This window comes from Leguminivora glycinivorella, chromosome 1 (genome assembly GCF_023078275.1).
Source record: "Leguminivora glycinivorella isolate SPB_JAAS2020 chromosome 1, LegGlyc_1.1, whole genome shotgun sequence".
Classification (NCBI taxonomy): domain Eukaryota; kingdom Metazoa; phylum Arthropoda; class Insecta; order Lepidoptera; family Tortricidae; genus Leguminivora; species Leguminivora glycinivorella.
The window spans coordinates 27,046,641-27,071,376 of record NC_062971.1 but is presented as its reverse complement, the minus strand read 5'-3'; the positions used below and the strand labels follow the sequence as shown (position 1 = coordinate 27,071,376).

Sequence of the window (24,736 nt, the reverse complement as noted above, 5' to 3'; positions counted from 1 at the left end):
AATTATGAAATAATTTGATGTAGATTACAGTAGATCATTTCAATGCTGATACCATATACGCATTGTCTAGGGCTTAAGGCGTAAAAAGAAAGGCAGGGGTTCGTTTAAGGACACATTCGTGTCGTATTCTTATTAGAAAAATATACATGCGAAAAATGTTTGTTCTTGATATACCTTAAAATTGCATGTCACAATTATTCAAACCAAGTGTGAAATCACAAATAGTTTTTATTAACAATAATAATAAAAATAGACTAGGTACAGTGAAAATTATTTTATAAAATAATTTGATTTCTTTGCTAGTTGGAAAAAAAATAGTTCAACTTTTAATATAATAGTAAAACTATAGAAAGGACCACGTAACCTATAATTAATTTATACTTAGGTAACATCCCGACGGATTTTGTGGTTAACGGATATAATCCATTTCCATTGTTTAATTTCATGAGTAGGTAACTATCTCATTAACCGAAGACAATCCTAGTAAACCCATTTAATTTAACGGCATCGGTGAAGTACATTAAGGTCAAGTACATTTTACCACCAAAATTGGGATTAATAAACTCCGCGCACTACCAGAGATTACGCGCTCTTTTTCAGACTGAAACCTTTTCCAGGGAACGTTGAAAAGCCCTCAGTTCCAGGCAAACGAGTAAAATGTTATTACGGGCATATGCAATTTGTGCACCCAACCGCTCTAGTTAGCCGGGCGCAGTCGAACCCGGGCCACGATCTTATCGCTCGTCGCGTTGCGAGCTGCGGCCGACGTATAGTCAAAAGATATCCACTGCATCGCATCGCGGCGTTCATTTACCGACATTATTTTAAATCTAACAACAATTTCGTGGTACCTTCTTTAAGCCTTGGTTTGAAGTATTGACTACTTAAAACAGGGTACATAGCCGAATGGCACAAACGCTCACGAAACGCTCGTAGATATCTATCTCTATCGCTCGTGCGTATTGGCGACAGAGCCAGACTACCTTACTGCGGCGTTTCGATTTCGTTTCGCGTCGGAGAAATGCCATCCGGCTACACACGCTGAACATCTAATCCTTAAAAACTTTTGAAATTAGGTCCTATATATGTAGTAACATTTAATTAAACTATAATAGAAAGTACAGATTAAGTAAGTTAAGTAATTGATATAAGAGTGCCACGGAAACTTTCGTCTGGCTGTTTCATATGTACTAGATGAACCTCTTTTGGGAAACAGGCGTGAGTTTATGTTTGTATTGTATTATTATAATTTCAATGAGATATAAATTGCAACTACCTGTGTATTATTAAAGAAAGGCAAACCTTTCTATAATATTTTCATCATATTTTCTTATTTGATGTAAGTATTCTTTGATTTCTGACAATGACTAACGACCTAACGACCTAAATAATAGGCAATGTTACAATTCACCTCATCGCTTACACAAAAGATGTTATTTGAGTAATATCAATATCTAAGTGCTGCATAGCCTGTCTTCTATTGATTGATTAGCGAAATTTTCATTGCTAAAATTCATATCAATTATTTTTTTTATTTGAAAATAAAAGACTTAAAAAAGAGTTTCAGTTATTTAACATAATTTGCCGCATATTACGCCAATTTAGGCCGTCCCCCGCAACCTTAGGACATTTTATTTTCACGTTTAACACGCTTTATTTGCTAGGCCCCGTCAGAACCATCTTAAGCGGATTCTACTGTATATTTAACCCGAACTTCAATGTTGACGACAGGTCGACGAGAGGTTGACGATCCCGCATGGCACGACGCCAGTGCATCGGCGCCACCACGGCATGCAGCTGACCCTCACGTCATCCTCCCTGCATTTCCCGCTCTCCGGTCTCGAGCGCACGCCCAACCAGACTGTCGAGATCACCTGTCTCAGCACCATCCCTAGCTATGCGAGCGTCGTCGACGGCTTCGCTGATATTCAAAATCACACAATTGCTAGTAAGTTTCTATAAGTTTTTTTTTATAAGACCATGAGACATAAAAGGAAAAGTACCTACCTTAAATGTCGTAGAGAGGACATTTTATCGAAAGAAACTTTCTAAATTACCTATAATGTTTTAGAAGACAGGAACAACGTAAAATATTTAGAGTTACATAATATCCTATCTAAGACATTCAAGGTACTTCCCTTCATGTCTTAGTTATGGGACATCCTGTTGAAAGTTCGTCAATAGGCACCCCTTTGTAAGTTTGCAATCAGGATAAGAGGCGAGACAGAGGGACTGGAAGCCGGACCGAATGATAATAAAGAAGTTATTGGGAAAGTTCCTAGCTTACTACATTGCCGACTGTCTGCCTGTGCCTACAGCTGTTAAGTAACAGTGAACATGTTTCTTACACATTTCAGTCAGATTGCAGGCCATCTGCGTTGACCCTGACTGTGTAAATCTTTTAAACACTTTTGTGTGATGGTTCTCATCCAAAAATGTATGTGTTGCGGAGAGACTTTTTTTACTACGAGCGATATATATATATTTATTTATTTATGATAACATTATCATAAATAATAACTAGGTTTATTATAAAAGTACCTAGGCGACCGAGCTTCGCTTGGTTCTATTTTAATACATTAAGTCTTTAGAAAAAAAAAATTACAAATACAAAAAAAAAACTTTATTTCTGGCCGGGATTCGTACCCTGACACCTGCGAGTGCACCTGCGATTATTATAGACCGACCCTCTTACAACTGAGCTACGTTCCGTCAATGCGCGGACTACGAAATTAGCGACCATATTTTGCGTTTACTAACGCGAAAGAACAACGCATGAAAACTCAAAAATTCGCGTTTTCCGGGACCTAAGGTTAAGCTAGATCGATTTTTCACCCCTGAAAACCCCCACAACAAATTTCAGCGAAATCGTTAGAGCGGTTTCCGAGATCGTCGATATATATAAATAATTATACAAGAATTGCTCGTTTATAAGTATAAGATAATAATATAGTCTTTTTTTTTTTCAACAATAAAAAAATCGAATAGCATGAAGATGGTATAATCCGCTCCGACACAGACATAAAAGAATATCAATGTCCAATAAGATCAAGGGCTTTCGATATATACGTTTGAGATTGCAATACCTTGCTTATTATTTCAAAGCCGTTTTCCTTTATAGGCCACCACTGGCTGGTAATAAAACAGAGACCTATAAAAATGGATCAGGAGCTTACTAAATAACTTCCTTATTATCTTAATAAAACCGGCCAAGAGCGTGTCGGGCCACGCTCAGTGTAGGGTTCCGTAGTTTTTCGTATTTTTCTCAAAAACTACTGAACCTATCAAGTTCAAAACAATTTTCCTAGAAAGTCTTTATAAAGTTCTACTTTTGTGATTTTTTTCATATTTTTTAAACATATGGTTCAAAAGTTAGAGGGGGGGGGACGCACTTTTTTTTCCTTTAGGAGCGATTATTTCCGAAGATATTAATATTATCAAAAAACGATCTTAGTAAACCCTTATTCATTTTTAAATACCTATCCAACAATATGTCACACGTTGGGGTTGGAATGAAAAAAAAAATCTGCCCCCACTTTACATGTAGGGGGGGTACCCTAATAAAACATTTTTTTCCATTTTTTATTTTTGCACTTTGTTGGCGTGATTGATATACATATTGGTACCAAATTTCAGCTTTCTAGTGCTTACGGTTACTGAGATTATCCGCGGACGGACGGACGGACGGACGGACGGACGGACGGACGGACGGACGGACGGACGGACAGACAGACATGGCGAAACTATAAGGGTTCCTAGTTGGCTACGGAACCCTAAAAATTGTGTTTGTCATTTCTTACTTTGAAATTGTCAATTAAGCCCATTAATAATGTTGTGTGTTATAGGTATAAATCGATCGTAGTTAAAATTTTATCAAAATAGTATTTTTTTGTATTATTATAACTCATATAGGTATAGCATTATGATAAAATTAAGTAATAATATCATCATTTCTTAAAATTAACTACGTTCGATTAAAATTAACTCAATAACAATGGGACAGTAATATATAAATACTTATTTTTAATATGACGTCATACTGTTTGACTTTGACTTTTACTTAGATTTTTTTTCATATGGCGGCTTAAAAGATGCGATAAAAAGTCCTAAGCCTATTAATTACATGATGTCCCACCTTCCATTCGGTAATCCATAGTTTAAACATGGACTAGCAGGCAGTTATTGTATGAAGTGGCTTTTTCCAGTGAACGTGTTCCGCATCGAGCCTGCGCCCACGCAGCTGCCCGTCATGATCGTGAGCCCCGAGAACTCCTCGCCCCGCCGCCGCACCGCCCCTCTCCTCCTCGTCTTTATGCTCTTGGTGTACCTCCTCTAACTATAACAATTCATCGCTGTAGCGTTACATAAATAACTGTGGTAGGAATTGAATGTATTGTCGGAGACAATGTGATTTTATTTCGTATATTCATTTATTTTTTTATTATGAATATTTCTATTTTACTCTACCTAAAATTAAGAGGCAACTAATTTGAGATACTATATAATATTATGGACGATTACTCTAAAATGCAATTAAATTAGTATTGAGAAACAGTGTTGTGAAATGACTACGTAATGTATTTCTATTTGTATTGAGCTTATAAAAAGCATCATGTAAAGCAAGCACCGAGAAAATTAAATGGTTTAATTATTTGAGTTACTCAACCAGAATCACACTGTTTGCTCGTCACTGCACGGGGCGCTTCATGACATCTTTTGTAAATTTAAATTTTTCACTTTCTTACGCAATTATGAGACTGAATTAGGACGTTAGGGATTTTTAAATGACCTAACCAGCCCTATCCCCAAAGCTAGAAGACCCTAAATCCTTACTTACCTTATAGAATAGTATTGTGGCACAAGCCAGTTTTAATAGATGTAATAGGCGAACACAAGTAAACAAACAAATATTCATTTCTTTTTTATTTTTGCGAATTCATGCCATTACTCAAAACAAATTTTTTAAACTAAAAAATAAAATTATTATTACTGAAAGATTATTAAGGAGACCTGTCAAATGGAATATAATTATATGCTATATAAAATGATAGCAATGGAATTATTACTGAATCTCTTAGTGATTTTCGTCGTAATATTGATTCGTGTTACCTAATAATTATTTTTGTCTATTTATGTCACAACATGGGTGTTCGCTGTTAGTTGTAATAAGCCGTGTATATAGGATAATGAAAATGAATTAAGTTTTTTGTTGCCGATTTTGTCATATTGAATGTTAATATCAGCTTAGATATTTTAAGTGAGACCTAGGAGCAATCGTGTAACAAAAACATATCATGACTAGGAGTGAGTAATTTGTATCAAATTTATATGTGTTGTGGGGTGAAAATGGAAAACAAATGAGATAATTATGGATAAATGCTTCTTGATGATGATGTCTTAATAAGAGTTTTGCGACAAATGTTACTGTAACGTTTAGGATCTGACCCAATTTATAATTATGTTTTTTAAATAAAACTGCTACCGTAAGCACAATTCTTTCGTGTAGACTTGCTGAATTTTTAGTTTGTTTGTTGAAAAAGGCCCTATATGTATAAGTTCACCGAAATGTTATCGGCCTGCCATATAGGAGTAAAAAGTAACATCACCAAATAACGATTGTCGTCCGGTGAACTAATAGTCAGAGAGAGCAAATACATAAACTGCATATAAACAGATAATGTCTAACTAAGAAAAAAACGCACCTTAGAACCATCAAGAAAAATGTATGGTCGTCTAGATGGCGCTACACCTTTGATTGATTCGTGGCCAGTTGGCGCTAATATTAATATTTGAGTATTTTAACAGGTATCAAGTTAAGAATATGGGCAAATTATCAAAACTGAGGTACCTACAAAGTTTTAATGCTGTGTCGAGAGATGGCAGTCTATGCACTGTGGGTGTAAGCACTAGGATTTTGTCTTAAATTCATAGATATTCTTGTATACAACAACCAAATGATGAATATGTCATTAAGTATGTTATGGACAAATAAACCAAACTTTATGCTACAAATATGAAAACGATACAGTAACGGAGTAAATAAAGATAAAGTAAATGAATAAAATATATAAATTTGTACATGATCTCTTTATAACAGAAAGGCTAAATGAATGTTTATAAATTATTTAATAAAATTTTGGGATTATTACATATGTGACAGCTCCTGCTATTTACCTTCATAAAAATGCTGAATGTACATCCAAAGATAAATTGATCTAGATAGTGGCTTTTTTGTAATAAATTCACAGGTTTTTTTTATTTGCAAGCATGTTATAAAAAACTACAAGATTAGTTTTCAGCGAAAGAATATTATTAATTGCGAAATCTCATTTACCCATTGTCTGTGTGTAACTTGCTGAATTCAAATCGACGTCAGTCGCGGTAGAAAATAAATAACCTAAGTAGACTTGAATCACTGAAACTCCCTGAAAAATGTTTAACGAACAAAATACTTTTATTATGTACCTTCCGAAAAAGTTAACATACTAAGAAGTTTTTTTTTTGGTTTGGGTAATTTTAGTTTAAGCCACCACTAATTACTATGTTAATTACTAAAACTCCCCTGAAAAAGAAGCATATAATTAAAAACTTGGTACTAATGGGTCAAACATAATAAGTTATCATTGCTCTCATGCATAAATTATATACATGTCGCAGTAAGATAGATAAAGCCGTTATATAGTTATAACCCTAGGAATATAATTATACGTCGTAACATAGTTAAACGAAAGCGATTAGTTGCTATCTTACTAGGAATATAACTATAATACTAAACTAGTTTAGTCATATAGTTATATGACTGGATCCAGTTTAGTGAAATGATTGTAGGCCTGTGCGGCGGTGCGGCGGAGGTATAGTTATAACCCTAGGGATATAATTATATGCCGTAACATAGCTAAACGAAAGCGATTCCTTACCATCTTACTAGGAATATAATTATAATACGTTACTAGTTTAGTTATATAATTATATCACTGGATTAAACTTAGTCTAGGGATATAATTATAATACGTCTCTAGTTAAGTAATATAAGGTCCTAATTTATTAGTTGCAGATATTTTAACACATGATACTTTACATTAAAATAATTAACTTTAAATATAAATTAAGAAATCTTTTCATGTAACTTTTTTGATTTCATTTTCCTAACAAAAAAATAGTTATAATTTCGTCTAAAAAAATCATCATGTGCATTATCACATGTCACAATAACACTGTCTGTCATGTCAACAATTGTTTGTTGTAAATGTCATAAAGGTTCGGCGGGAAAACTGCACATGTCATTGGGCCTGTCGAGTTAAAACTTGTCAAATAAAATCTACCCATATTTTTAAAAAGAAGCATGAACAAAAGAAAACATTTATTATCATAAAAAATTACAAAAATTGTTGGAAATGGCGACCCTCTCTATCAATACACAATTTTTAAACGACACAATCCAACGGAAAATAACATGACATTGACAATCAAGTATTTAATTTATCGACGTGAAGTGGCCAGTTACAGTTAAGTGGTACGTAAAAGAGGTACTAGAATCTGTTCAATGAGTTTTCATTTAATAATCACATAAACAGGGTGTTTTTACGTAGCAAATTTGTTTTTCCGTTTTCTTCAAAAAAACATCGTAAAAGCTATAATGTTTCACGGTTTAATATACTCCAGAGACCGAGTACTATCAGCTGTAAAAATATCTGCATCTAATAAATTAGGACCCTATATAGTTATACACCGTGTTTCACTTAACACTTTAACCTGAAATCAGTTTGTTCAGAATCGAGAGTAGAATCGATTGAGCTATATCTTGATGGGGGTAATATTTTTTGTTTAATTTGTATTATTAGTTATTTTTCACGTGCCCATTCTATTGTATTCGTAATGCGACATTGTGTATATCGCATAGCTAGAGGTTGCTTACCTTTTTCAGTATTTAGGGGTATTAATACTGGCTGGTTACTTGGACGATACTTTTTCCGTTACGAGTTTGACGTTGTTTGTCAGTTTAATCTTAATGTTTATCATAAGTCATAACAAATTGAACTCGTACCTAATTACAACCTTGTCATTTTGAATGTTGGGTTTAAATTTGCTTACCGCGATTAAATTACCGGGATTTCCCGGGAAATCAAGAACCGGAAAATACCGGAAGCATGCCCTAACTGTTACGTTTTAACTAATATAGCTTGGATTCGTTTGTTTAGTAACCAAACCTTGTGTACTATGTTCGGATCGATACAAAATAAACTTTGTTCTAACGTCAGTGACGGTGTTGTTATTCCAAATCGTCCGCTATACGTATTATAAAACACTGATTTAAACTTTCACGATTTTTACACATATTTAAAATTGCAAACGGGACTTAATACAAGTAATACGCGATTAAGTCCCGTTTGCAATTTTAAATACCGTATTATAATTATATTCCTAGTAAGATGGTTCTGAATCGCTCCCTTATATCCCTAGGGTTATAACTATACCTCCGCCGCACCGCTAGTCATATAACTATATGACTAAACTAGTTTAGTATTATAGTTATATTCCTAGTAAGATAGCAATTAATCGCTTTCGTTTAACTATGTTACGACGTATAATTATATTCCTAGGGTTATAACTATATAACGGCTTTATCTATCTTACTGCGACATACATATGGGTAAGAATTAAACGTAAACCGGTGGTGCAAGCAATGATTTCGCGCTGATGTTTCCTTAGAGACCCACACGGCCGCTGTATATACTGTATTTCTATATTGATGAAGAAATTCATGCAGGCTATCGATGTCTTCCTTATTGCTATACACTCTTTTTATAAATTTTAAGTATACTGTAAGTTAGATTGTATAATAATTAGAACTGTGAATTACGAATGGATATGGATATGACAAAAATATTTTGATGTATGTTCTACTTCAAGGATTTCGATGCTTCATAGTGTTGCTATGTTAGATTGCTGTCAATTACAATATACCTAAAAAATGGTGAGTGACCGCTAAAGTTAACCTAGAAATATATTTATAATAGTTCTAATTTTCGCAATCTGGCAAAATATTGAAAAGTTAATTAAGTCATTGTCTGACCAAAACTGGCCTCCACTTAACGGGAAATATTTAAATTAATTTAAATCATCAAAGCTGTAATCGGTGCGTTGCCGATGCAATATATACCAATATAGCTACCGTATGACTATAGTTTCATGTTACTTTACAAGAATTGTGCATATAATATACCCTATACTGCTATTTTGATCAGTGAAATCATCCTCCAGGTTTCCCAACTAGTGGCAAAAGTGATTATGAAACTTGTGCTTTTATATAAAATGAATATAAGAAAATAATATACTTCATGTATGAGTATCAAAAATTCATATATAAAATATATATATATTTAGAAGTCAATTAAATCCACCATCAGAAAGCTGCAGCCATCAAATTTACTACTTTATATAACACTCATTCAAAAAGTCATGATACATTAGCAGTATTTTGCACTCATTAAAATGAATCGATTGCTAAAAACAGCATAAACTTTGCAAACACGTATGAAATATGAACTGTTAATTAGATTAATTAATTCTTGTGTTTACAAAATAATTATTATGATGAAGATTGTGAAATTGACTAGGTAAATTAATTGGTTTAATAAATAATATAGATGTTTATTGGTCCTGTTAAAATATATATTATGATAATATTATTTTTAAAATAACTGTAAACGATCTCTAGGAATCGACTTGGAATTCAATTCAATTTACGTTACGTAAATAAATAAATAATTATTAATATCCACTTATATATTAAAATACAAAATATAATTTTACGTTGAAAATGCTTTACGATTCAAATTCAAAGCCTATTTTAAAAAATATATAAAATATATGTTATTAAAGTTATATTATTAATTTTATTTAAGTGAACGAGATGAAAAAAGTGGATACAAAATCTGAAAAAATCAAATACTTACCTAGTTAGTATAATATGTATGTGTAGTGTAAGTTCTATGCATATGGCTGGCCACATTGTGTACGAACGCTCCCAATGCAGTGTTAAACAGATATATTATGTATATCATTATACATATAGGCACTACTGAACTGAGTAACAATATTTGACGGTAACGGCATTTCTTTAGAAATTATCTGATTTCAACCATTTTTGAACCATATAGAAACAATGGATATCCGTTTGCATAGCCTAAATGTTATTTTACGTGTTTCATTGTATAGTATGTTTGTATAAATTGTCTACGTACCTATTTACAAGATGTGGAATTTTATCTCTTTATAATATAAATGTATAACGCGTTCGATTTACACACGAAACTTGTTGTTTTATTTCCCTTTGATATTCAATAATTAAAGATTACGATAGGAAGCAATTAACCAAAGTTTTCCCTTTAATCTCTAACAAGGGTGTTACATCTTTCTAATTAATGACAAGTTTTCATCCTAAGGGATGCAAGATCTATAATTATATTAAGAGTTGGCACTTCTGCTGTACAATATTAACGCAACTTAACATTAACTACCTTCTTTAATAATTACGTACCTACACGTAGGTGTCGTAAAAGGCGACTATGGGATATGGGTTAAATTGTGGCGTAGGCGAGGCTGGCAACCTGTCACTGCAATGTGGTCAACCCCTTATTTGCCAAGAGTGGCCTGAAGCTTTAGTAGTTTCATGTGCTCTGCCTACCCCTTTATGGGACAGATTGTACCTACACGACACATGTAATAAGGTCGACGGCGAATGGTAAGCCCCGACAGGCCGACAGATTGAAAATTTATTTGATGTATATTTTAACGATAATAATTGATGGGCAAGATAGTTTCGATAGGTTGCTTCAAATGTCTGAAGGTCAAACTAACCAGAACTATTTAGCCCGGCGACTCATGAAAGGAGAAAATTTAGTATTCGAGGTTTACATGGTAAAATCGTTTTGCTAAATTGGAATTTCATGATATGCAGGATTATTTATTGTTACTACCGTCATATACTGTATAAGATATGCCTCAATCTGGATTTCTGGGTCTTTACTAAAAATATTAAAAAAGAAATTTTGTTTTTCATTTTTTTCTTTAAAGCAGCTATCCGAACTTGTTCGGAACAGATATTTTAAGTATATATTAGGGATCAAATTTAAAAAGACATAACTTCTGGTTATTCTAAAGTACATTTTAAGTTGTTTCCAATGGTTAAATATTTTTATACCACTTTTATGAGTTAGGAACATTTTCGCTACTATATTTTCATATAATAATCACCTTTTATTTTATTACATATATTTTTATCAAAAATATTAGTTTACATCAACAATGTCAAAATAAGTTATTTATATATTACTAGTATCTACCCTTTAGTAAATTGCTGGAAACTGTGTTGACTATGATGTGTGAAAATTTTACGCCTTTCGTCTCGCACTAATTAACTTTGGAAGAACTACTTTTTTAAAGGGATATAGATTATCGATCGAAGTTCTGTGACTGTTTTCATCAACCCTCCCCACCCAAGACTTCTCCCCCACTGCGTTAACTCTCAAATAACACTTAAAGAGCCGAAAATGCGATTTCTCTCGATTGTTTGACAAATCATTGAAGATACAAAAAAGCTGTAGAACCAAAGTAATCCTTAATGAATTTACTACAAATCTTCATAAACACTTTAGTGATTTAGCACTTATAGTTTTCGCGTTTCAATCCGTCACGAAAAGTTGCTCCTTTCTGCATATTGTTTCTTTAATGAATGATAAGTTTTCTCCTATTAAATGCTTACGAAATCGTCGCTTTGATAGTACTGAAATATTATAAACTCAGAATGAATTTCAGGGGAGAAGGTTCTTTAGAAAATCACTATTTCTCTAAGAAACTAGCGTCTTAACTATTAGGAGGAGATATTAAAAAAATAAAGATAATTACTGAACACGTGTGTGACAAACTTTACAAATTCCTAATGTTATTTGTTTTGACATGACTGTGCCGTCAATCACTTGACACTAACTTGAATGTTATTCTTGAGGGTCTCTCACACTAATAAATTAATTTATTATGTATGAAAATGATGAAAATTTTTTTTTTTTGCGAATTTAACTAAAAGTGATATACAGGGTGGTTCCTGATAATGAACCTAGCTACGTGTCGAATTTAACGGAAAAAAAAAAAAAACACGGTGTATGAAACACCTCGTATGTGATCTTTGTTTGTATTCAAAAACAAACTATTAATTGAAGAAAAATAGAGGTCACGTGCAAAAATATACTAAATCAGTGTTGAGTATTTCCGTGAGACATAAACGATCATTTATTTTTATTAACCGATACGTTTCCTCGACACATAACTTCCGCCCGTCTCTTCGACTTCCTACTATGAAGCCGTAAGCTTCTTCAATGACGTCACTTCAGTTAAACCCAATAAAGTGCCAAACTAAAGTTGTTCCACCGTATCGTTACAAGTTCGACCCTCGACCCTCGGAGATCGTCCCAGCAGATTCAGAGTGATATAAACGCTCGTATTTCGTTCGGGATTTGCTCAATAGGATAACCTTGTGGATCAGTCAAGCGCGGTCGGGAGCCTAAATTGCCCCCTTTGTTTTTATCCCCGAGCTCGTCTTGGGGAAAATCTTGTTACTGCCAGTGTTATGAACTTGTTTGTATTCACTACGAACGCCCGGCATGGTCTTCGGATATGGATATTGCTCGCGGCTTGTAGATGAAAGAATGATGTAGAGGCGGTCGGGGTGGATTGCGGTCGGAAATGGGCAACAGGTGACGGTGACGGGGTTAAAAGGGTCTTTGTAAAAAGTGTCAGGAAAATCATTCCGTTTTATTAAATGAAATTAAAGTGGAGTTATTTGTTTCTTGTGATAAATGGGATACACTTAAAAAATATTTAATGGGCCTATCTAATACCAGTGCAGCATAAAAACGTAACGTAATAATCATTATTATGGCAGTTAAGTATGAGCCATTTTATATGATGGTTTTACGGCAGTCAATAATTCACTTGACCGAACGTATGTCTCGAAAATATAATCTACGCTCCCATTATGACCTCTCCGCGCGTGTTCAGAGAATGGATATCGTCCAATCCCTATAAATATACCTGCCTAACGGTTTCGACGGGCAAACTGTTGCTCTAGAGTCATATTTACTTAATATGTAATAAATATTAATTTGTACCTTTAGATTACAATGTGTTAATATGTTTTTTTTATTGTTTTGTAATTATTTTTTATATTTTATTTTAATTTCCATGTTGTGAGAGGCTAACCTAGACAATGAAAATGAATAAAGTCAAATAATACTAAATTAACATACTTAATACCTAAGTATTAGGCTACAGATTAAAATTTAAATCAGATAAAGGTTTCTTTTTGTACAAGTACCTATACGTATACTTTCTCGTTCAGGTCTAAATAAGCCTCCAAAACCTAAAAGCTAATTGAGCGCTTAATATTTAAGAAAGATATTATCTTACCCTTTAAATATCTTAAGCTGAAGACTAAATAAAGCATCAGTATTTTTTATTCCATATTCTATAGAAAACTTATTCATTGTTTTCTCAAATGAGAATATTTCGTCAAGAAATAATAATAATATAACATGTTTTGCAATTTCATTGACACAATATGTCAAATTGTTTAGTGTCCGAAGATAATAATCGCTTGCACCGTTGCGTTCGAAACGGTAATATGACTTATGATTATGACTCTTGTTTAAGTATAAATATGTATTAGCGTTGTGTTCGTCACGACTCTTAAACGGTTGACAACTTGGCTAGCCCTCCGGATATAGTAAATCGATCGTGCAAAAGAGCTCGACCTCTATCTGGACTATTTTGCCGAAAAGGTTTGAGGTTTCATTCTCATCGCATATGTAAACATCCGAGTCTAAGAGGACAAAGCTAGTGTGCTCTCCGATTATTTACTCTTGCTATTGTTCGTGAGGTCACATTATCTCTGATCTGGCTGAGTTCAGTTCATTTGCACATGGCAACCATTTGCAAATGTGAATATACAAGCCTGGCGGGAAAATTACGATGCAGTAAAAACCGAGACACCCTCGAGGCTCTTCTCGCCTTGTTTTTATCCCGTTTATTATAGGAACCCTGTTATTTGGAAGTTATGAACTTGTTTACATTCGGATTGGGAGCTCCTGCGAGAACCAACAGGTGAGCAGCGAGTACTACTAAGGGAACGCTTGCTCGGAAGATAACGGCAAACAATTGCTGCGCTCAAAGATGGATTATTGAAATGCCATATTGAAATGTATTTTAGATAATAGTTCCAAGCTTTTGATCCTGAGTCGTTTCACTGGACTAAATAATACCCATATCCGCCCAAGCAAAGTACGTAACATTATGATTAAATCCTTAGCTATTTTAGTAAAGTAAAAGTTCAAATCAAACTTGGGCACTCTGTTAGTTAATGTTGGTTAAGAAATCAAAAGCTATTTGAAGTTGTCTTGATGAACGGAATATAAATTATGTTGATCCTTACGAAACTAAGCTTCGTGGCTGGAATTTGAGGAGGATAAATTCGCCAAACTTCGTTGTTATCCTATATCTGTTCTTGTAAACGAAAAGTAAATATCGATAATAGGTTTCTGCCTAAACCTACTCGTATTAAATAAATATATGTATACTGTTAATTAAACGGGGATAAAAGTTGTATTTTAACGCCGAGTGTGGAAATGCAAATCAACGAGTTCATTAGTCTAAATGTGTAATATTCTATAGTTGAACCACGAGCATTAAAATTTTTAATAGGTAAGAAATGTTTCGTGAAAATGTAAAATTGTACCCTTATTATTAGAATATCTGCGCAGTGTGCGTAGCGTAGACAAATGTACAAACGCTCACGATAATATCATTTGCATCCTTGAGAGTGTAACGTATCGCAGAAACGTTTCGATTTCGTTTCGCGTCACAGAAATGGTATTTGGCTACGGGGCCTGGTTAATTAAGTTTTATTGGTCAGTCTTAACTATGCTAAACAGAACGCAAAAAATGCGTTTATCACTGCTTCCAGTATTTCGTTTCAGTTTCAAATGTAGTCGGGCCATTTTTTTTTCAAAGTTGTCCACCCCACTTTTTCTTGGATTTGGAAATGGTTCGAAAAATGTATGGAAATCTTGGGACATGTTTTTTCTCCTATCAAGATCGAAAGAGCTCGCGATTGTGAGTATTAATCGCGTAAAAAATACCCATGTTACAAAAAAAGTGGGGTGGACAACTTTGAAAAAAATGGCCCAGTCAGGCTCTGTCGCGCCTTATACGCAAGAGCGATAGAGATAGATAGCTACGAAAGAGATATTATCGTGAGCGTTTATGCATTCGGCTACGCACACTGGACACTAAGTCTGAGATTTGATTTTAAAAGGAGTGAAGACCTCTTCCTCCGTTCCCAAGTTAGTTAGAAACTAAAAGGTAATTTTCGGTGTGACCGAAGGTTGGTTAGTTTTTCCCATCGAAACCGAATATAAATAAATAAATATTGAGGGACACCTTACACAGATCACGATATTTGACGGAAACATCTTTTTTTATGGCGTAATCTACCAAAAAATCGGGCGGTCATTAGTCTATCGACGACACGATCGAAGTCCGCGAGCAAAGACATCTATTGTTTTATGTTATTTACTGTAGAAAATTGAGGTATTCATAAAATATTCAAAGTGCCGTGACGGGGGCCATTTCGGGCTCACTCTCTGCTTCCGTGATAGCGTTCGCGTGTATTTCGGGGATTTATTATCTGATAAGCCAAAGATAAGGCAGATTTGGACTGGCAACACTTAAAATTGACCAGTTTAGGGTAATTTGAATACGAACTTGCCTAATGGCCGCGGTAACACTATGACGCTGCATGCCTGCTGATATTAGATAAAATCTTAATGAGATTAGCTTAAATTAACCAGTACCTATTTATACAACGTTATAAAAACCAACAAAACTCCTGGGCAAATTATATTAATTTGTCCTAAGAATTAGCGTAGAAGGATCAGCTGCGTCTGTTATTGATATTTTTGTATTCATATTTGCTCCAATATTTGCTCTACTTTTAAGAACAATGAACATGATGATGATGTTTAATGAACATTTCGTGGTCATTATCCATACTAATATTATAAATGGGAAAGTGTGTGTGTCTGTTTGTTTGTCCGTTTTTCACGGCAAAACGGAGCGACGGAGTTTTTCAGTGGAGATAGTTGAAGGAATGGAGAGTGACATAGGCTTTTTGTCTCTTTTTGACCCCCCACTTTGCTAAAATGGGGTGTGGAAGTTTGTATGATAGTTTGTGTAGTACGCGAGCGAATTTAATAGCTAGCTAAAGATAAATTAAAACGAATCCAATATTTTCTTTTAACATAATTTTATCAATAAATTGACGTTATGAAATATTTATATAGATTCAATTTCTTTTGTGTATTATATTTATTTTTGACCACGTTAACTATATTGTTGTTTCATTTGGACTATAGTTACCCAGCGGAGAGCAAAGTACTTTAGCATTTTACGCTGGTCGATGACACCATTTGAAACGTATGTTCTAACGAAACAAAGTTTATTATTAAATATAGTAAATACTAATCATTAATTCAATTATAATCCGTGAACAAAACGACTGAACAGTATTACTTCGTCCACTAATTACGCTGCAGTGAAATGTGGCTTTGATGTCACTACAACAAGAACAGCCATCGCGGTGAAATGTGTTTGTAGCGCCATTTACAATTTGAATCAACTTACAAGGAGTAATGATTCCTATGAATTTTGAAAATTTCATGCATTTCATACTATTAAGATTTTCACTGCCTATTTCACGGCATCGACACGGCAAATGTCATTTGATATTTGCCAGTCGCTTTTCGGTGAAGGAAACATCGTGAGATTCGTGAGGAAACTGGACTAATTCCAATATGGTCTAGTCTACCCTTCGGGTTGGAAGGTCAGATGACAATCGCTTTCGTAAAACTAGCGCCTACGCCAAATCTTGGGATTAGTTGTCAAAGCGGACCCTAGGCTCCCATGAGTCGTGGCAAATGCCGGGATAACGCAAGGAGGATGATGAAGTGACAATCGAAATGCAGACTGGCTCTGTCGCGTCACCACAAAGAGTGATAGGAAGAACTAGCTACGATATGCTTACTAAGCTTAAGCGATTATGATTATGTCATAGTTAGCCAGGTATTCAGAGAAATAATCTAATATTGTCAATTGAACCCACAGTCCAATACTACAATACCCATTGGTGGAAAGGAGTTGGTGAAATTCTTAACCCGTCACCGCGCGGTAAGTATCCATTATCCCTGTGTAAGTAATATTGGTTTTGTATGAGTAATAAGATACCCCCTCCCACGTTGTCGGGTAAGTAATACGTGGTAAGCCCGAGGCAGTTGCCAGCCGAGGTAAAAGGAAGAGAGAAATTAAATACACATAAAATGGAGCTCCCAGAAATTAATTATTTCCTTTAGGGCTTCTTCATTTACATAAGTCTTGTTAGAGCTCTTTACTATATGCGTTACTAGATAACGAATATACGAGTATATTAATTAGTATCAGAAATATTTTCTACTAGCTTTTGCCCGCGGCTTCGCTCGCGTTGGAAAGAGACAAAAAGTAGCCTATGTCACTCTCCATCCCTTCAACTATCTCCGCTTAAAAAATCACGACAATTCGTCGCTCCGTTTTACCGTGAGAGACTGACAAACAAACAGACACACACACTTTCCCATTTATAATATTAGTATGGATAAGTCGACTGTGGGATATGGGTTAAATTGTGGCGTAGACGAGAGGCTGGCAACCTGTCACTCGAATGTCACAATTTGGATCTCTTTCAACCCCTCTTTGCCAAGAGTGGCACTGAAACGTAGTAGTTCGTGTGCTCTGCCTACCCCTTTATGGCATACAGGCGTGATTATATGTATGTATATTTTTTATATCAAATCATGCATTGTGCCTTAGTAGAAAGAGGTACAAGCATGTGGAACTTAAGATTCCTTTAAACCTGAGCTGCGCGAAATTTGTACCCCACTGACAAAGTAGCTGGGACGCTATTGCACAACACCCTGCATTTTATGATTAAGCACTGAGACTTGGCACAGGTTGTTCCTTGGGTGGCCCTGAGTAGATAAAGATCGGGAGGCATCGAGAGCCCCCCTTAATTTAGGAGGGAAGAGGGGGGGAAGGCTGGCGCCGCCGCGCTTCCTTTGAAACCATATTTCTCTAAAACTATACAAAATAGGGCATGCGATATATCATTTTCTGATAAATGAAGGACGAGGAATTCATTTTTGGAACAAAAAAAAATGTACTTTAGAACAAAAATACAAAAAAAAATAGGAAAATCTTAAAACGAGATTTTTTTTTATACATATTATTGCACTTTTTATAAAAACCTTAATAGTTGTTTTAAAATAAAAAATATTATTTAATAGCTACATTTATCTAGTTTTAGAAAATGTATAATTTGTTATAGAAATATATTATAGGACGAGTGATAAAAATAATTTACATCGCCCATCGCCAAATAAAAATCGTCATATTCTTCCGTTCAGTATCAATGATAGTTAGTTATTGCGCAATAGTGCCATAAAAAATAAACTAGATTCGTATTAGCATTAAACATTAATGATTTTTGAAGTAAGACATTGCTTTTGTACAAAGGAGAACCTCAAAAAATGGTCTGACTAGGGGCTGTCCATAAATTACGTCATCGATTTTTTCAGATTTTAGACCCCCCCCCCCCCTATAATCATCCTATCGTCATATCTTAATGACCCCCCCCCCCCCCCCCCCTTCTCCCAAAATTGACGTCATTACCAGTTTGACAAAATAAAACATTGCAGATTTGAGAATAATAGGGTATTATATAAATAAATAAAAAAATAAAAAAAAAAAAAAATAAATATTATAGGACATTCTTACACAGATTGACTGAGGCCCACGGTAAGCTCAAGAAGGCTTGTGTTGTGGGTACTCAGACAACGATATATTTAATATATAAATACTTATATACATAGAAAACATCCATGACTCAGGAACAAATATCTGTGCTCATCACACAAATAAATGCCCTTACCGGGATTCGAACCCGGGACCGCGGCGCAGCAGGCAGGGTCACTACCGACTGCGCCAGACCGGTCGTCGAAATTTATATGATTAAAACACTTGGTTATAGAATCATCTTTTATTATTTTTACTTTGGCAATAATCATTGATATAATATAACTACTTATAATATAATATAAATACATAGTATAAAACAAAGTCGCTTTCGCTGTCTGTCCCTATGTATGCTTAGATCTTTAAAACTACGCAACGGATTTTGATGCGGTTTTTTTAAATAGATAGACTGATTCTTAAAGAAGGTTTATATGTATAATACATTTAAGTACCACGGGCGAAGCCGGGGCGGGCAGCTAGTATTATATGTAATATTATTGTTAGAGTATTTTATCTGTAGTTATTACTGTATTTGTGTACATCTATGTTGCATTACTTATGTATGTTTATTATGAGTTATTTTAGTATTGTATGCGCCTTAGCCGCCTCTCACATTTGCAGTCTCACTTACTAGGTGTGCTGGAAGAAATTTCTTTTTAGAAATAATCTTTTTGTACGTGAAAAATAAACTATAAATAAATAAATAAGAATGACGTCAATTTCGAAACACCCCCCCCCCCCCCCCCCATCTATCATTTACCGTCATCCGCAGACCAAACCCCCCCCCCGAATTTAGAATGACGTAATTTATGGACGGCCCCCTAGACGAAAACATGTGTATCGGGGCTAGTACTCAAGGCTCTCAAAAAGTGTAGCTATTTTGAGTTATTCAAATAAAACAACATGAATAGTCTGAATTTAATTATGTATATATCACAACATCCACTGCATAAGCACATCAGCTCCGAACATTTAATTTAAAAAGTCTTTTTTTACGGTTGCACCTTACGCGGCACTGTTTTTTTACACCTGCATCCGACAATTTCAAGGCATGTTTCTGCAGCAACCGGCAACGTTGCGGGCAAGTAGGCTCCCAAATCCCAATTGTTACAGACTTTCGTCCAGCCACAAGTAGCAAATAATGGCAAATTTTGAATTGGGTTTAGTTGACCCCATACACGGACACCTTGATATACCTATAACCCTTATAAAAATGGTGTAAGGCAGCTTTTGTCGGTGAAATGCTGTTAATTTGGCGGTATTTTTTGGTTAATAACTATTTTCGGCACTCGTTAACCAAAGTACAGGACGCAGATCTGGAATAATAAATATGTCAAGTAAGAATTATCCATAAATTATGCAAATCATATAGATATATAACTACTATTTCACAAGATGTATTAGGATCAGATGTATATATCTGACCTATCATATCAATCGATAATTTCATGTGATATAAATAGTTAAATTCAGACTATATAGGAGTATGTTGTTTAATTTGAAGTACTCTAAATAACTACACTTTTTGAGAGCTTTGAGTACCTTTACCTCACCTCCTCGAATCATACAAGCTGACCCGTACCGTACATCAAGATCGCCCTGCCACGTCACTTTCATTATTTTTTATCTCGCGTTTCGTAATACACCCCTCGCCACATGAATAAGACCACATACATTACAGACACCTCTTTATTAAAATAATGTGTTACAGTTTATAAAACCTTGTTACAATACTCCTATGTGTTCAATAATAAATAATAATTAATTACGTAGCCCTATGAGATACACAATAGTAATAAAGTACATTTAACTAAATATACTACTACTATATTGCGCATCTTGAATAAGACCACCGTATGAAACACAAATATTTTAACAGATAGAAATGTCATTCATCGCTTAGTAACTAGTACATTTTCCATTATTTTTAATCAGTTCAAATATCCTCGAAGGGATCGAATCATACAGAGTTCTTAAGTATTTAACGGATATACTATTCCAGGCACGCTGCAACGCTTTCTGTAATTCTTCTGCAGTACTGAATTGCCGAGAATTATTATACACTAGTTGAGAAAGCCATCCCCAAACGTTTTCCATGATGTTGAGGTCTGGTGAATTTGATGGCCATTCCAAAACATTTATATTATGATTTTTTAACCACGACCTAACAGCATATGCTGAATGAATACTAGCATTATCTTGCTGAAATATAAAATCTGAATCACCATTTACTTTGATAAACATTTTTCTTTCTTTTTCTAATAGTTCTATATATTTTTGAGAGTTCTGTTTGCCTCTTAAGAAAACCAAATCAACAGTTCCCTTGTATGAGACTGCTCCCCGTACCATCACTGAGCCAAAATCTTTACGTTTTCTAGATAAAATCAGTTCATTTTTTCGTAAATCATGAAAATAATACGAAAATCCATCAGGGCCATCAAGGTTAAATTTTTTTCGTCACTAAAAATAACTTTGAACCACTCGTCCTTCCATTGCATTTTTTCTCTAGCAAATCTGAATCGTTCACTTATATGCAATTTGTTTATAGCCGGTTTCCGTTTAATTTTCAGGCGTTTTATGAATGGACATCGTTGTATAATCCTTTGTACGGTTCTTATTGAGGCTTCAGTGCCAACGTTACTTTTTATTTGTCTAGCTGTCAAAGTTGAATTAGACGCTTCACGTAATATTGCTCGACGTTCCCTTGATGTAGTTGTAAATTTTGTACGTCCTTTGAAATTTTTCCCGTAATTTTCACGTTCTTCGAGAAATTTACTCACTACCTGGTGCGAACGTCCAATTTTTTTTCCAATTGCTCTATTAGAATATCCTTTCTTCGTGCAAAATTTTAATAGCTCCTTGTTCTTCTGCAGTCAAACACTTGTTTTTACCCATATTGAAATAAGACTGATTTTTAAGTCTCAATTCTCTCTTTCTCTAAATACAATACGCACACCTCAACGTCACGCAGTACACACACTTTTGTTTCTCCAAATCTATAGCAGCAAGTTACTAGTGGTCGTATTCAAGTGGCGCGCGGTCGCCGGCGGCGACAGGTATAAACTTGTCTGTAGACGCGGTCACGCAAACTATCGAGCTACAAAGTGTACTAATATACCCTGTATAAAACAAAAGAAATGTATTATTATCTTGATAAAATTATTTTGATAAGTATTAAAGAAAACAAGTGAAAATGTAGTGGTCTTATTCATGTTGCGAGGGGTGTATATTTAAATAACATACATACATACATACAATCACGCCAGTATCCCATGAAGGGGTAGGCAGAGCACATGAAACTACTCAAGTTCCAGTGCCACTTTTGGCAAATAATAAATAATAATAATATTTAAATAACAAACTATATATTTTTATAAACTACAAAATGTGGCTTTTTATTAATATTTATTGCTTTTAGATATATATTGTATACAGGGTGTAACAAAAATGGTGGTGATCCGTTTAAGGGCGTATTCAGTATCGTATTCTCATCAGGAAAAAGTAGGATAAAAATATTTTTTCGCAAAAAATTTTTTTATCTTTGTATGGAGATTCGACCGATTCGCGCGGCCCGGCTCATACAAAAGTGAAAATTTTTTTAGCGAAAAAAAAATTTTCTGCTTTTTCCTGATAAGAATACGATACTGAGTATGCCCTTAAACGGATCACCACCATTTTTGTTACACTCTGTATAAAGAACAAAATAGGATAATGTTATAAAAAAGTTATCACATTTTAATTTTTTCTTTAATTTTTGTATTTTTTTTATTTTAAGTACATTTATCACTAAAATAACCCTAAACTACAATGATTACGGCTTTCGTGTGTTAAAAATAGTGATTATACCTGAAATCATTAACAAAAAGACACATACTATGAATAATCAGATGAAGCCTAAGAAAAAAAAGTACCTTGGAACCATCAAGAAAAATGCATGGTCGTCTAGATGATGGCGCTAGACCTTTGGATGATTCTCGGCCAGATGTCGCTAATATCAATGTAATATTTAACAATTTTAATACATATCAAGATCAGAATATGGGCCAAATTGTCAAAACTGAGACTCAAAAGTTGTAATCCTATGTCCATACATGGAGGTCTATGCACTGCAACTACACATTTTACTTTGACAGTAATTATCTACGTACATACTCGATCCTCTTTGCCACTATGTACTGTTATTTGTTTTTGCTAGGTCCACAAGTATGTTAGTTGAGTTTGTGTGGTTTGTTATAAATTACGGATGCACATTAACAACTGTTGTACATGAAATCTTGTAACTTAGTGAAGTTAATATGAGTTATAATGAGACTTCCGTTTGTAATACTACTAGTAGCTCCTAACTTTACGGGGTCCAGGCCCCGTAGCCGAATGGCATTTCTACAACGCGAAACGAAAACGAAACGCCGCGAAAGGTAGTCTGGCTCTGTCGCGCCAATACGCAAGAGCGATAGAGTGTTTCGTTACGTGAGCGTTTCGTGAGCGTTTGTGCCATTCGGCTACGTATTTAGTACGTACCCAGATCTTGTATTCGTCTAGTTTGCGGAAGCGCAGAAGTTTAGGTTCGTAACTCGTAAGCGAACTAGTATGATATCCATGTCCCACAAGCTCTAATCAAAGAACACGTTTATGATATTACCTATATGCTTATCTTCACGTAAATTCTCGAAATATACGAAGAATGACGAACTCAAGAACTTCAAATGTGATGATTTGTTAATATGTTAAGGCTACCCTGGCTCAGTTTCAAAACTCATCATGACGTTACTCATCAGGATATATAATTATCTCCGTTATCTTATAAGTTATTAGTACATCCTTCTCCTCCTGTCAAAAAAATGTCATTGATATAGCCACCATAATAAATACAAGTTTAAGTTGAAAACATATTATTATGGAGCAGATAAGCATATCAAAGGTTAATCTGACTCGCTCGAGTGACTCCAAAAATACTCTTTTGGCTTCCTTTGGTATAATGATTGAGCTTCATTCCTCCAGCTTCCGCAGCTGACGTGATTAAGGCTATGCGCCTTTGACTAACTATAAGGGCAAACAATGTGTGCTTGCATCTTCTATACGCGTTAGTGTTTTTGTTATATTAGGGCCCGTGCTGGCAGCTACCAGATTGTATTTGGCTGCCCTCACAAATCCAATAACATAGACACTCTGCATATTAATACTCAAGTAAATGAAAAAGAGGTAAAGGTAAAGGCGCGTGTAATAAATAAATAATTATGAGTAAATTCACATTGTAGCAGTAGTAGTAGTAAACACTTCATTGCACACAAAAAATTACAAGTATATTGGATAATTATAATGGTTATGTACAAAGGCGAGCTTATCCCTTTAAGGGATCTCTTCCAGCTAACCTTAGAATAACTGAGAGAGGAAAATAGGAAATGGTAGACAAACACAACTAAAGTGCATCGGCATATATACAAAGTACCTATTATCAACATATCTCACATTGTTGTCCAGAAATACTATTGGCAGGTGGTGCTAACTTGCTAAGCGATAGATTACATGTCTTTATTGTAAACCAATTGGAAACACGTATAGTAGATATTTACACACACGTGTATAAGGCTTTCAACTTATTTTCGGTTCTATTTCTTATCATAATAATTCATCGCAGTACTTTTATTTAGTTTGCAATATAACTTTGCATTAATAACAGAAATTATTGAAATGCTGAGAAGGTTAGAATTCTAATTGAGTATAATGTATATTTCTACGTATAATATGCATAATAGGCAGGGGAAACATAAATTACTTAACAAATTTCGTTCAAGGACGTCCTAAT

The 24,736-nt window shown here is 34.6% G+C and overlaps 1 protein-coding gene across 1 annotated transcript in view; it reads left to right on the top strand.

Annotated features, from left to right (window-relative positions):
- The window catches only part of LOC125242287, a 108,299-nt gene extending 103,299 nt beyond the window's left edge, over positions 1-5,000 (top strand). The window contains exons 7-8 of the mRNA XM_048151055.1: positions 1,732-1,948; positions 4,206-5,000. Coding sequence (XP_048007012.1) covers positions 1,732-1,948; positions 4,206-4,336 — 348 coding nt within the window. The 3' untranslated portion in view covers positions 4,337-5,000. The remainder of the gene's footprint in view (positions 1-1,731; positions 1,949-4,205) is intronic.
- Positions 5,001-24,736: the final 19,736 nt, after the last annotated feature.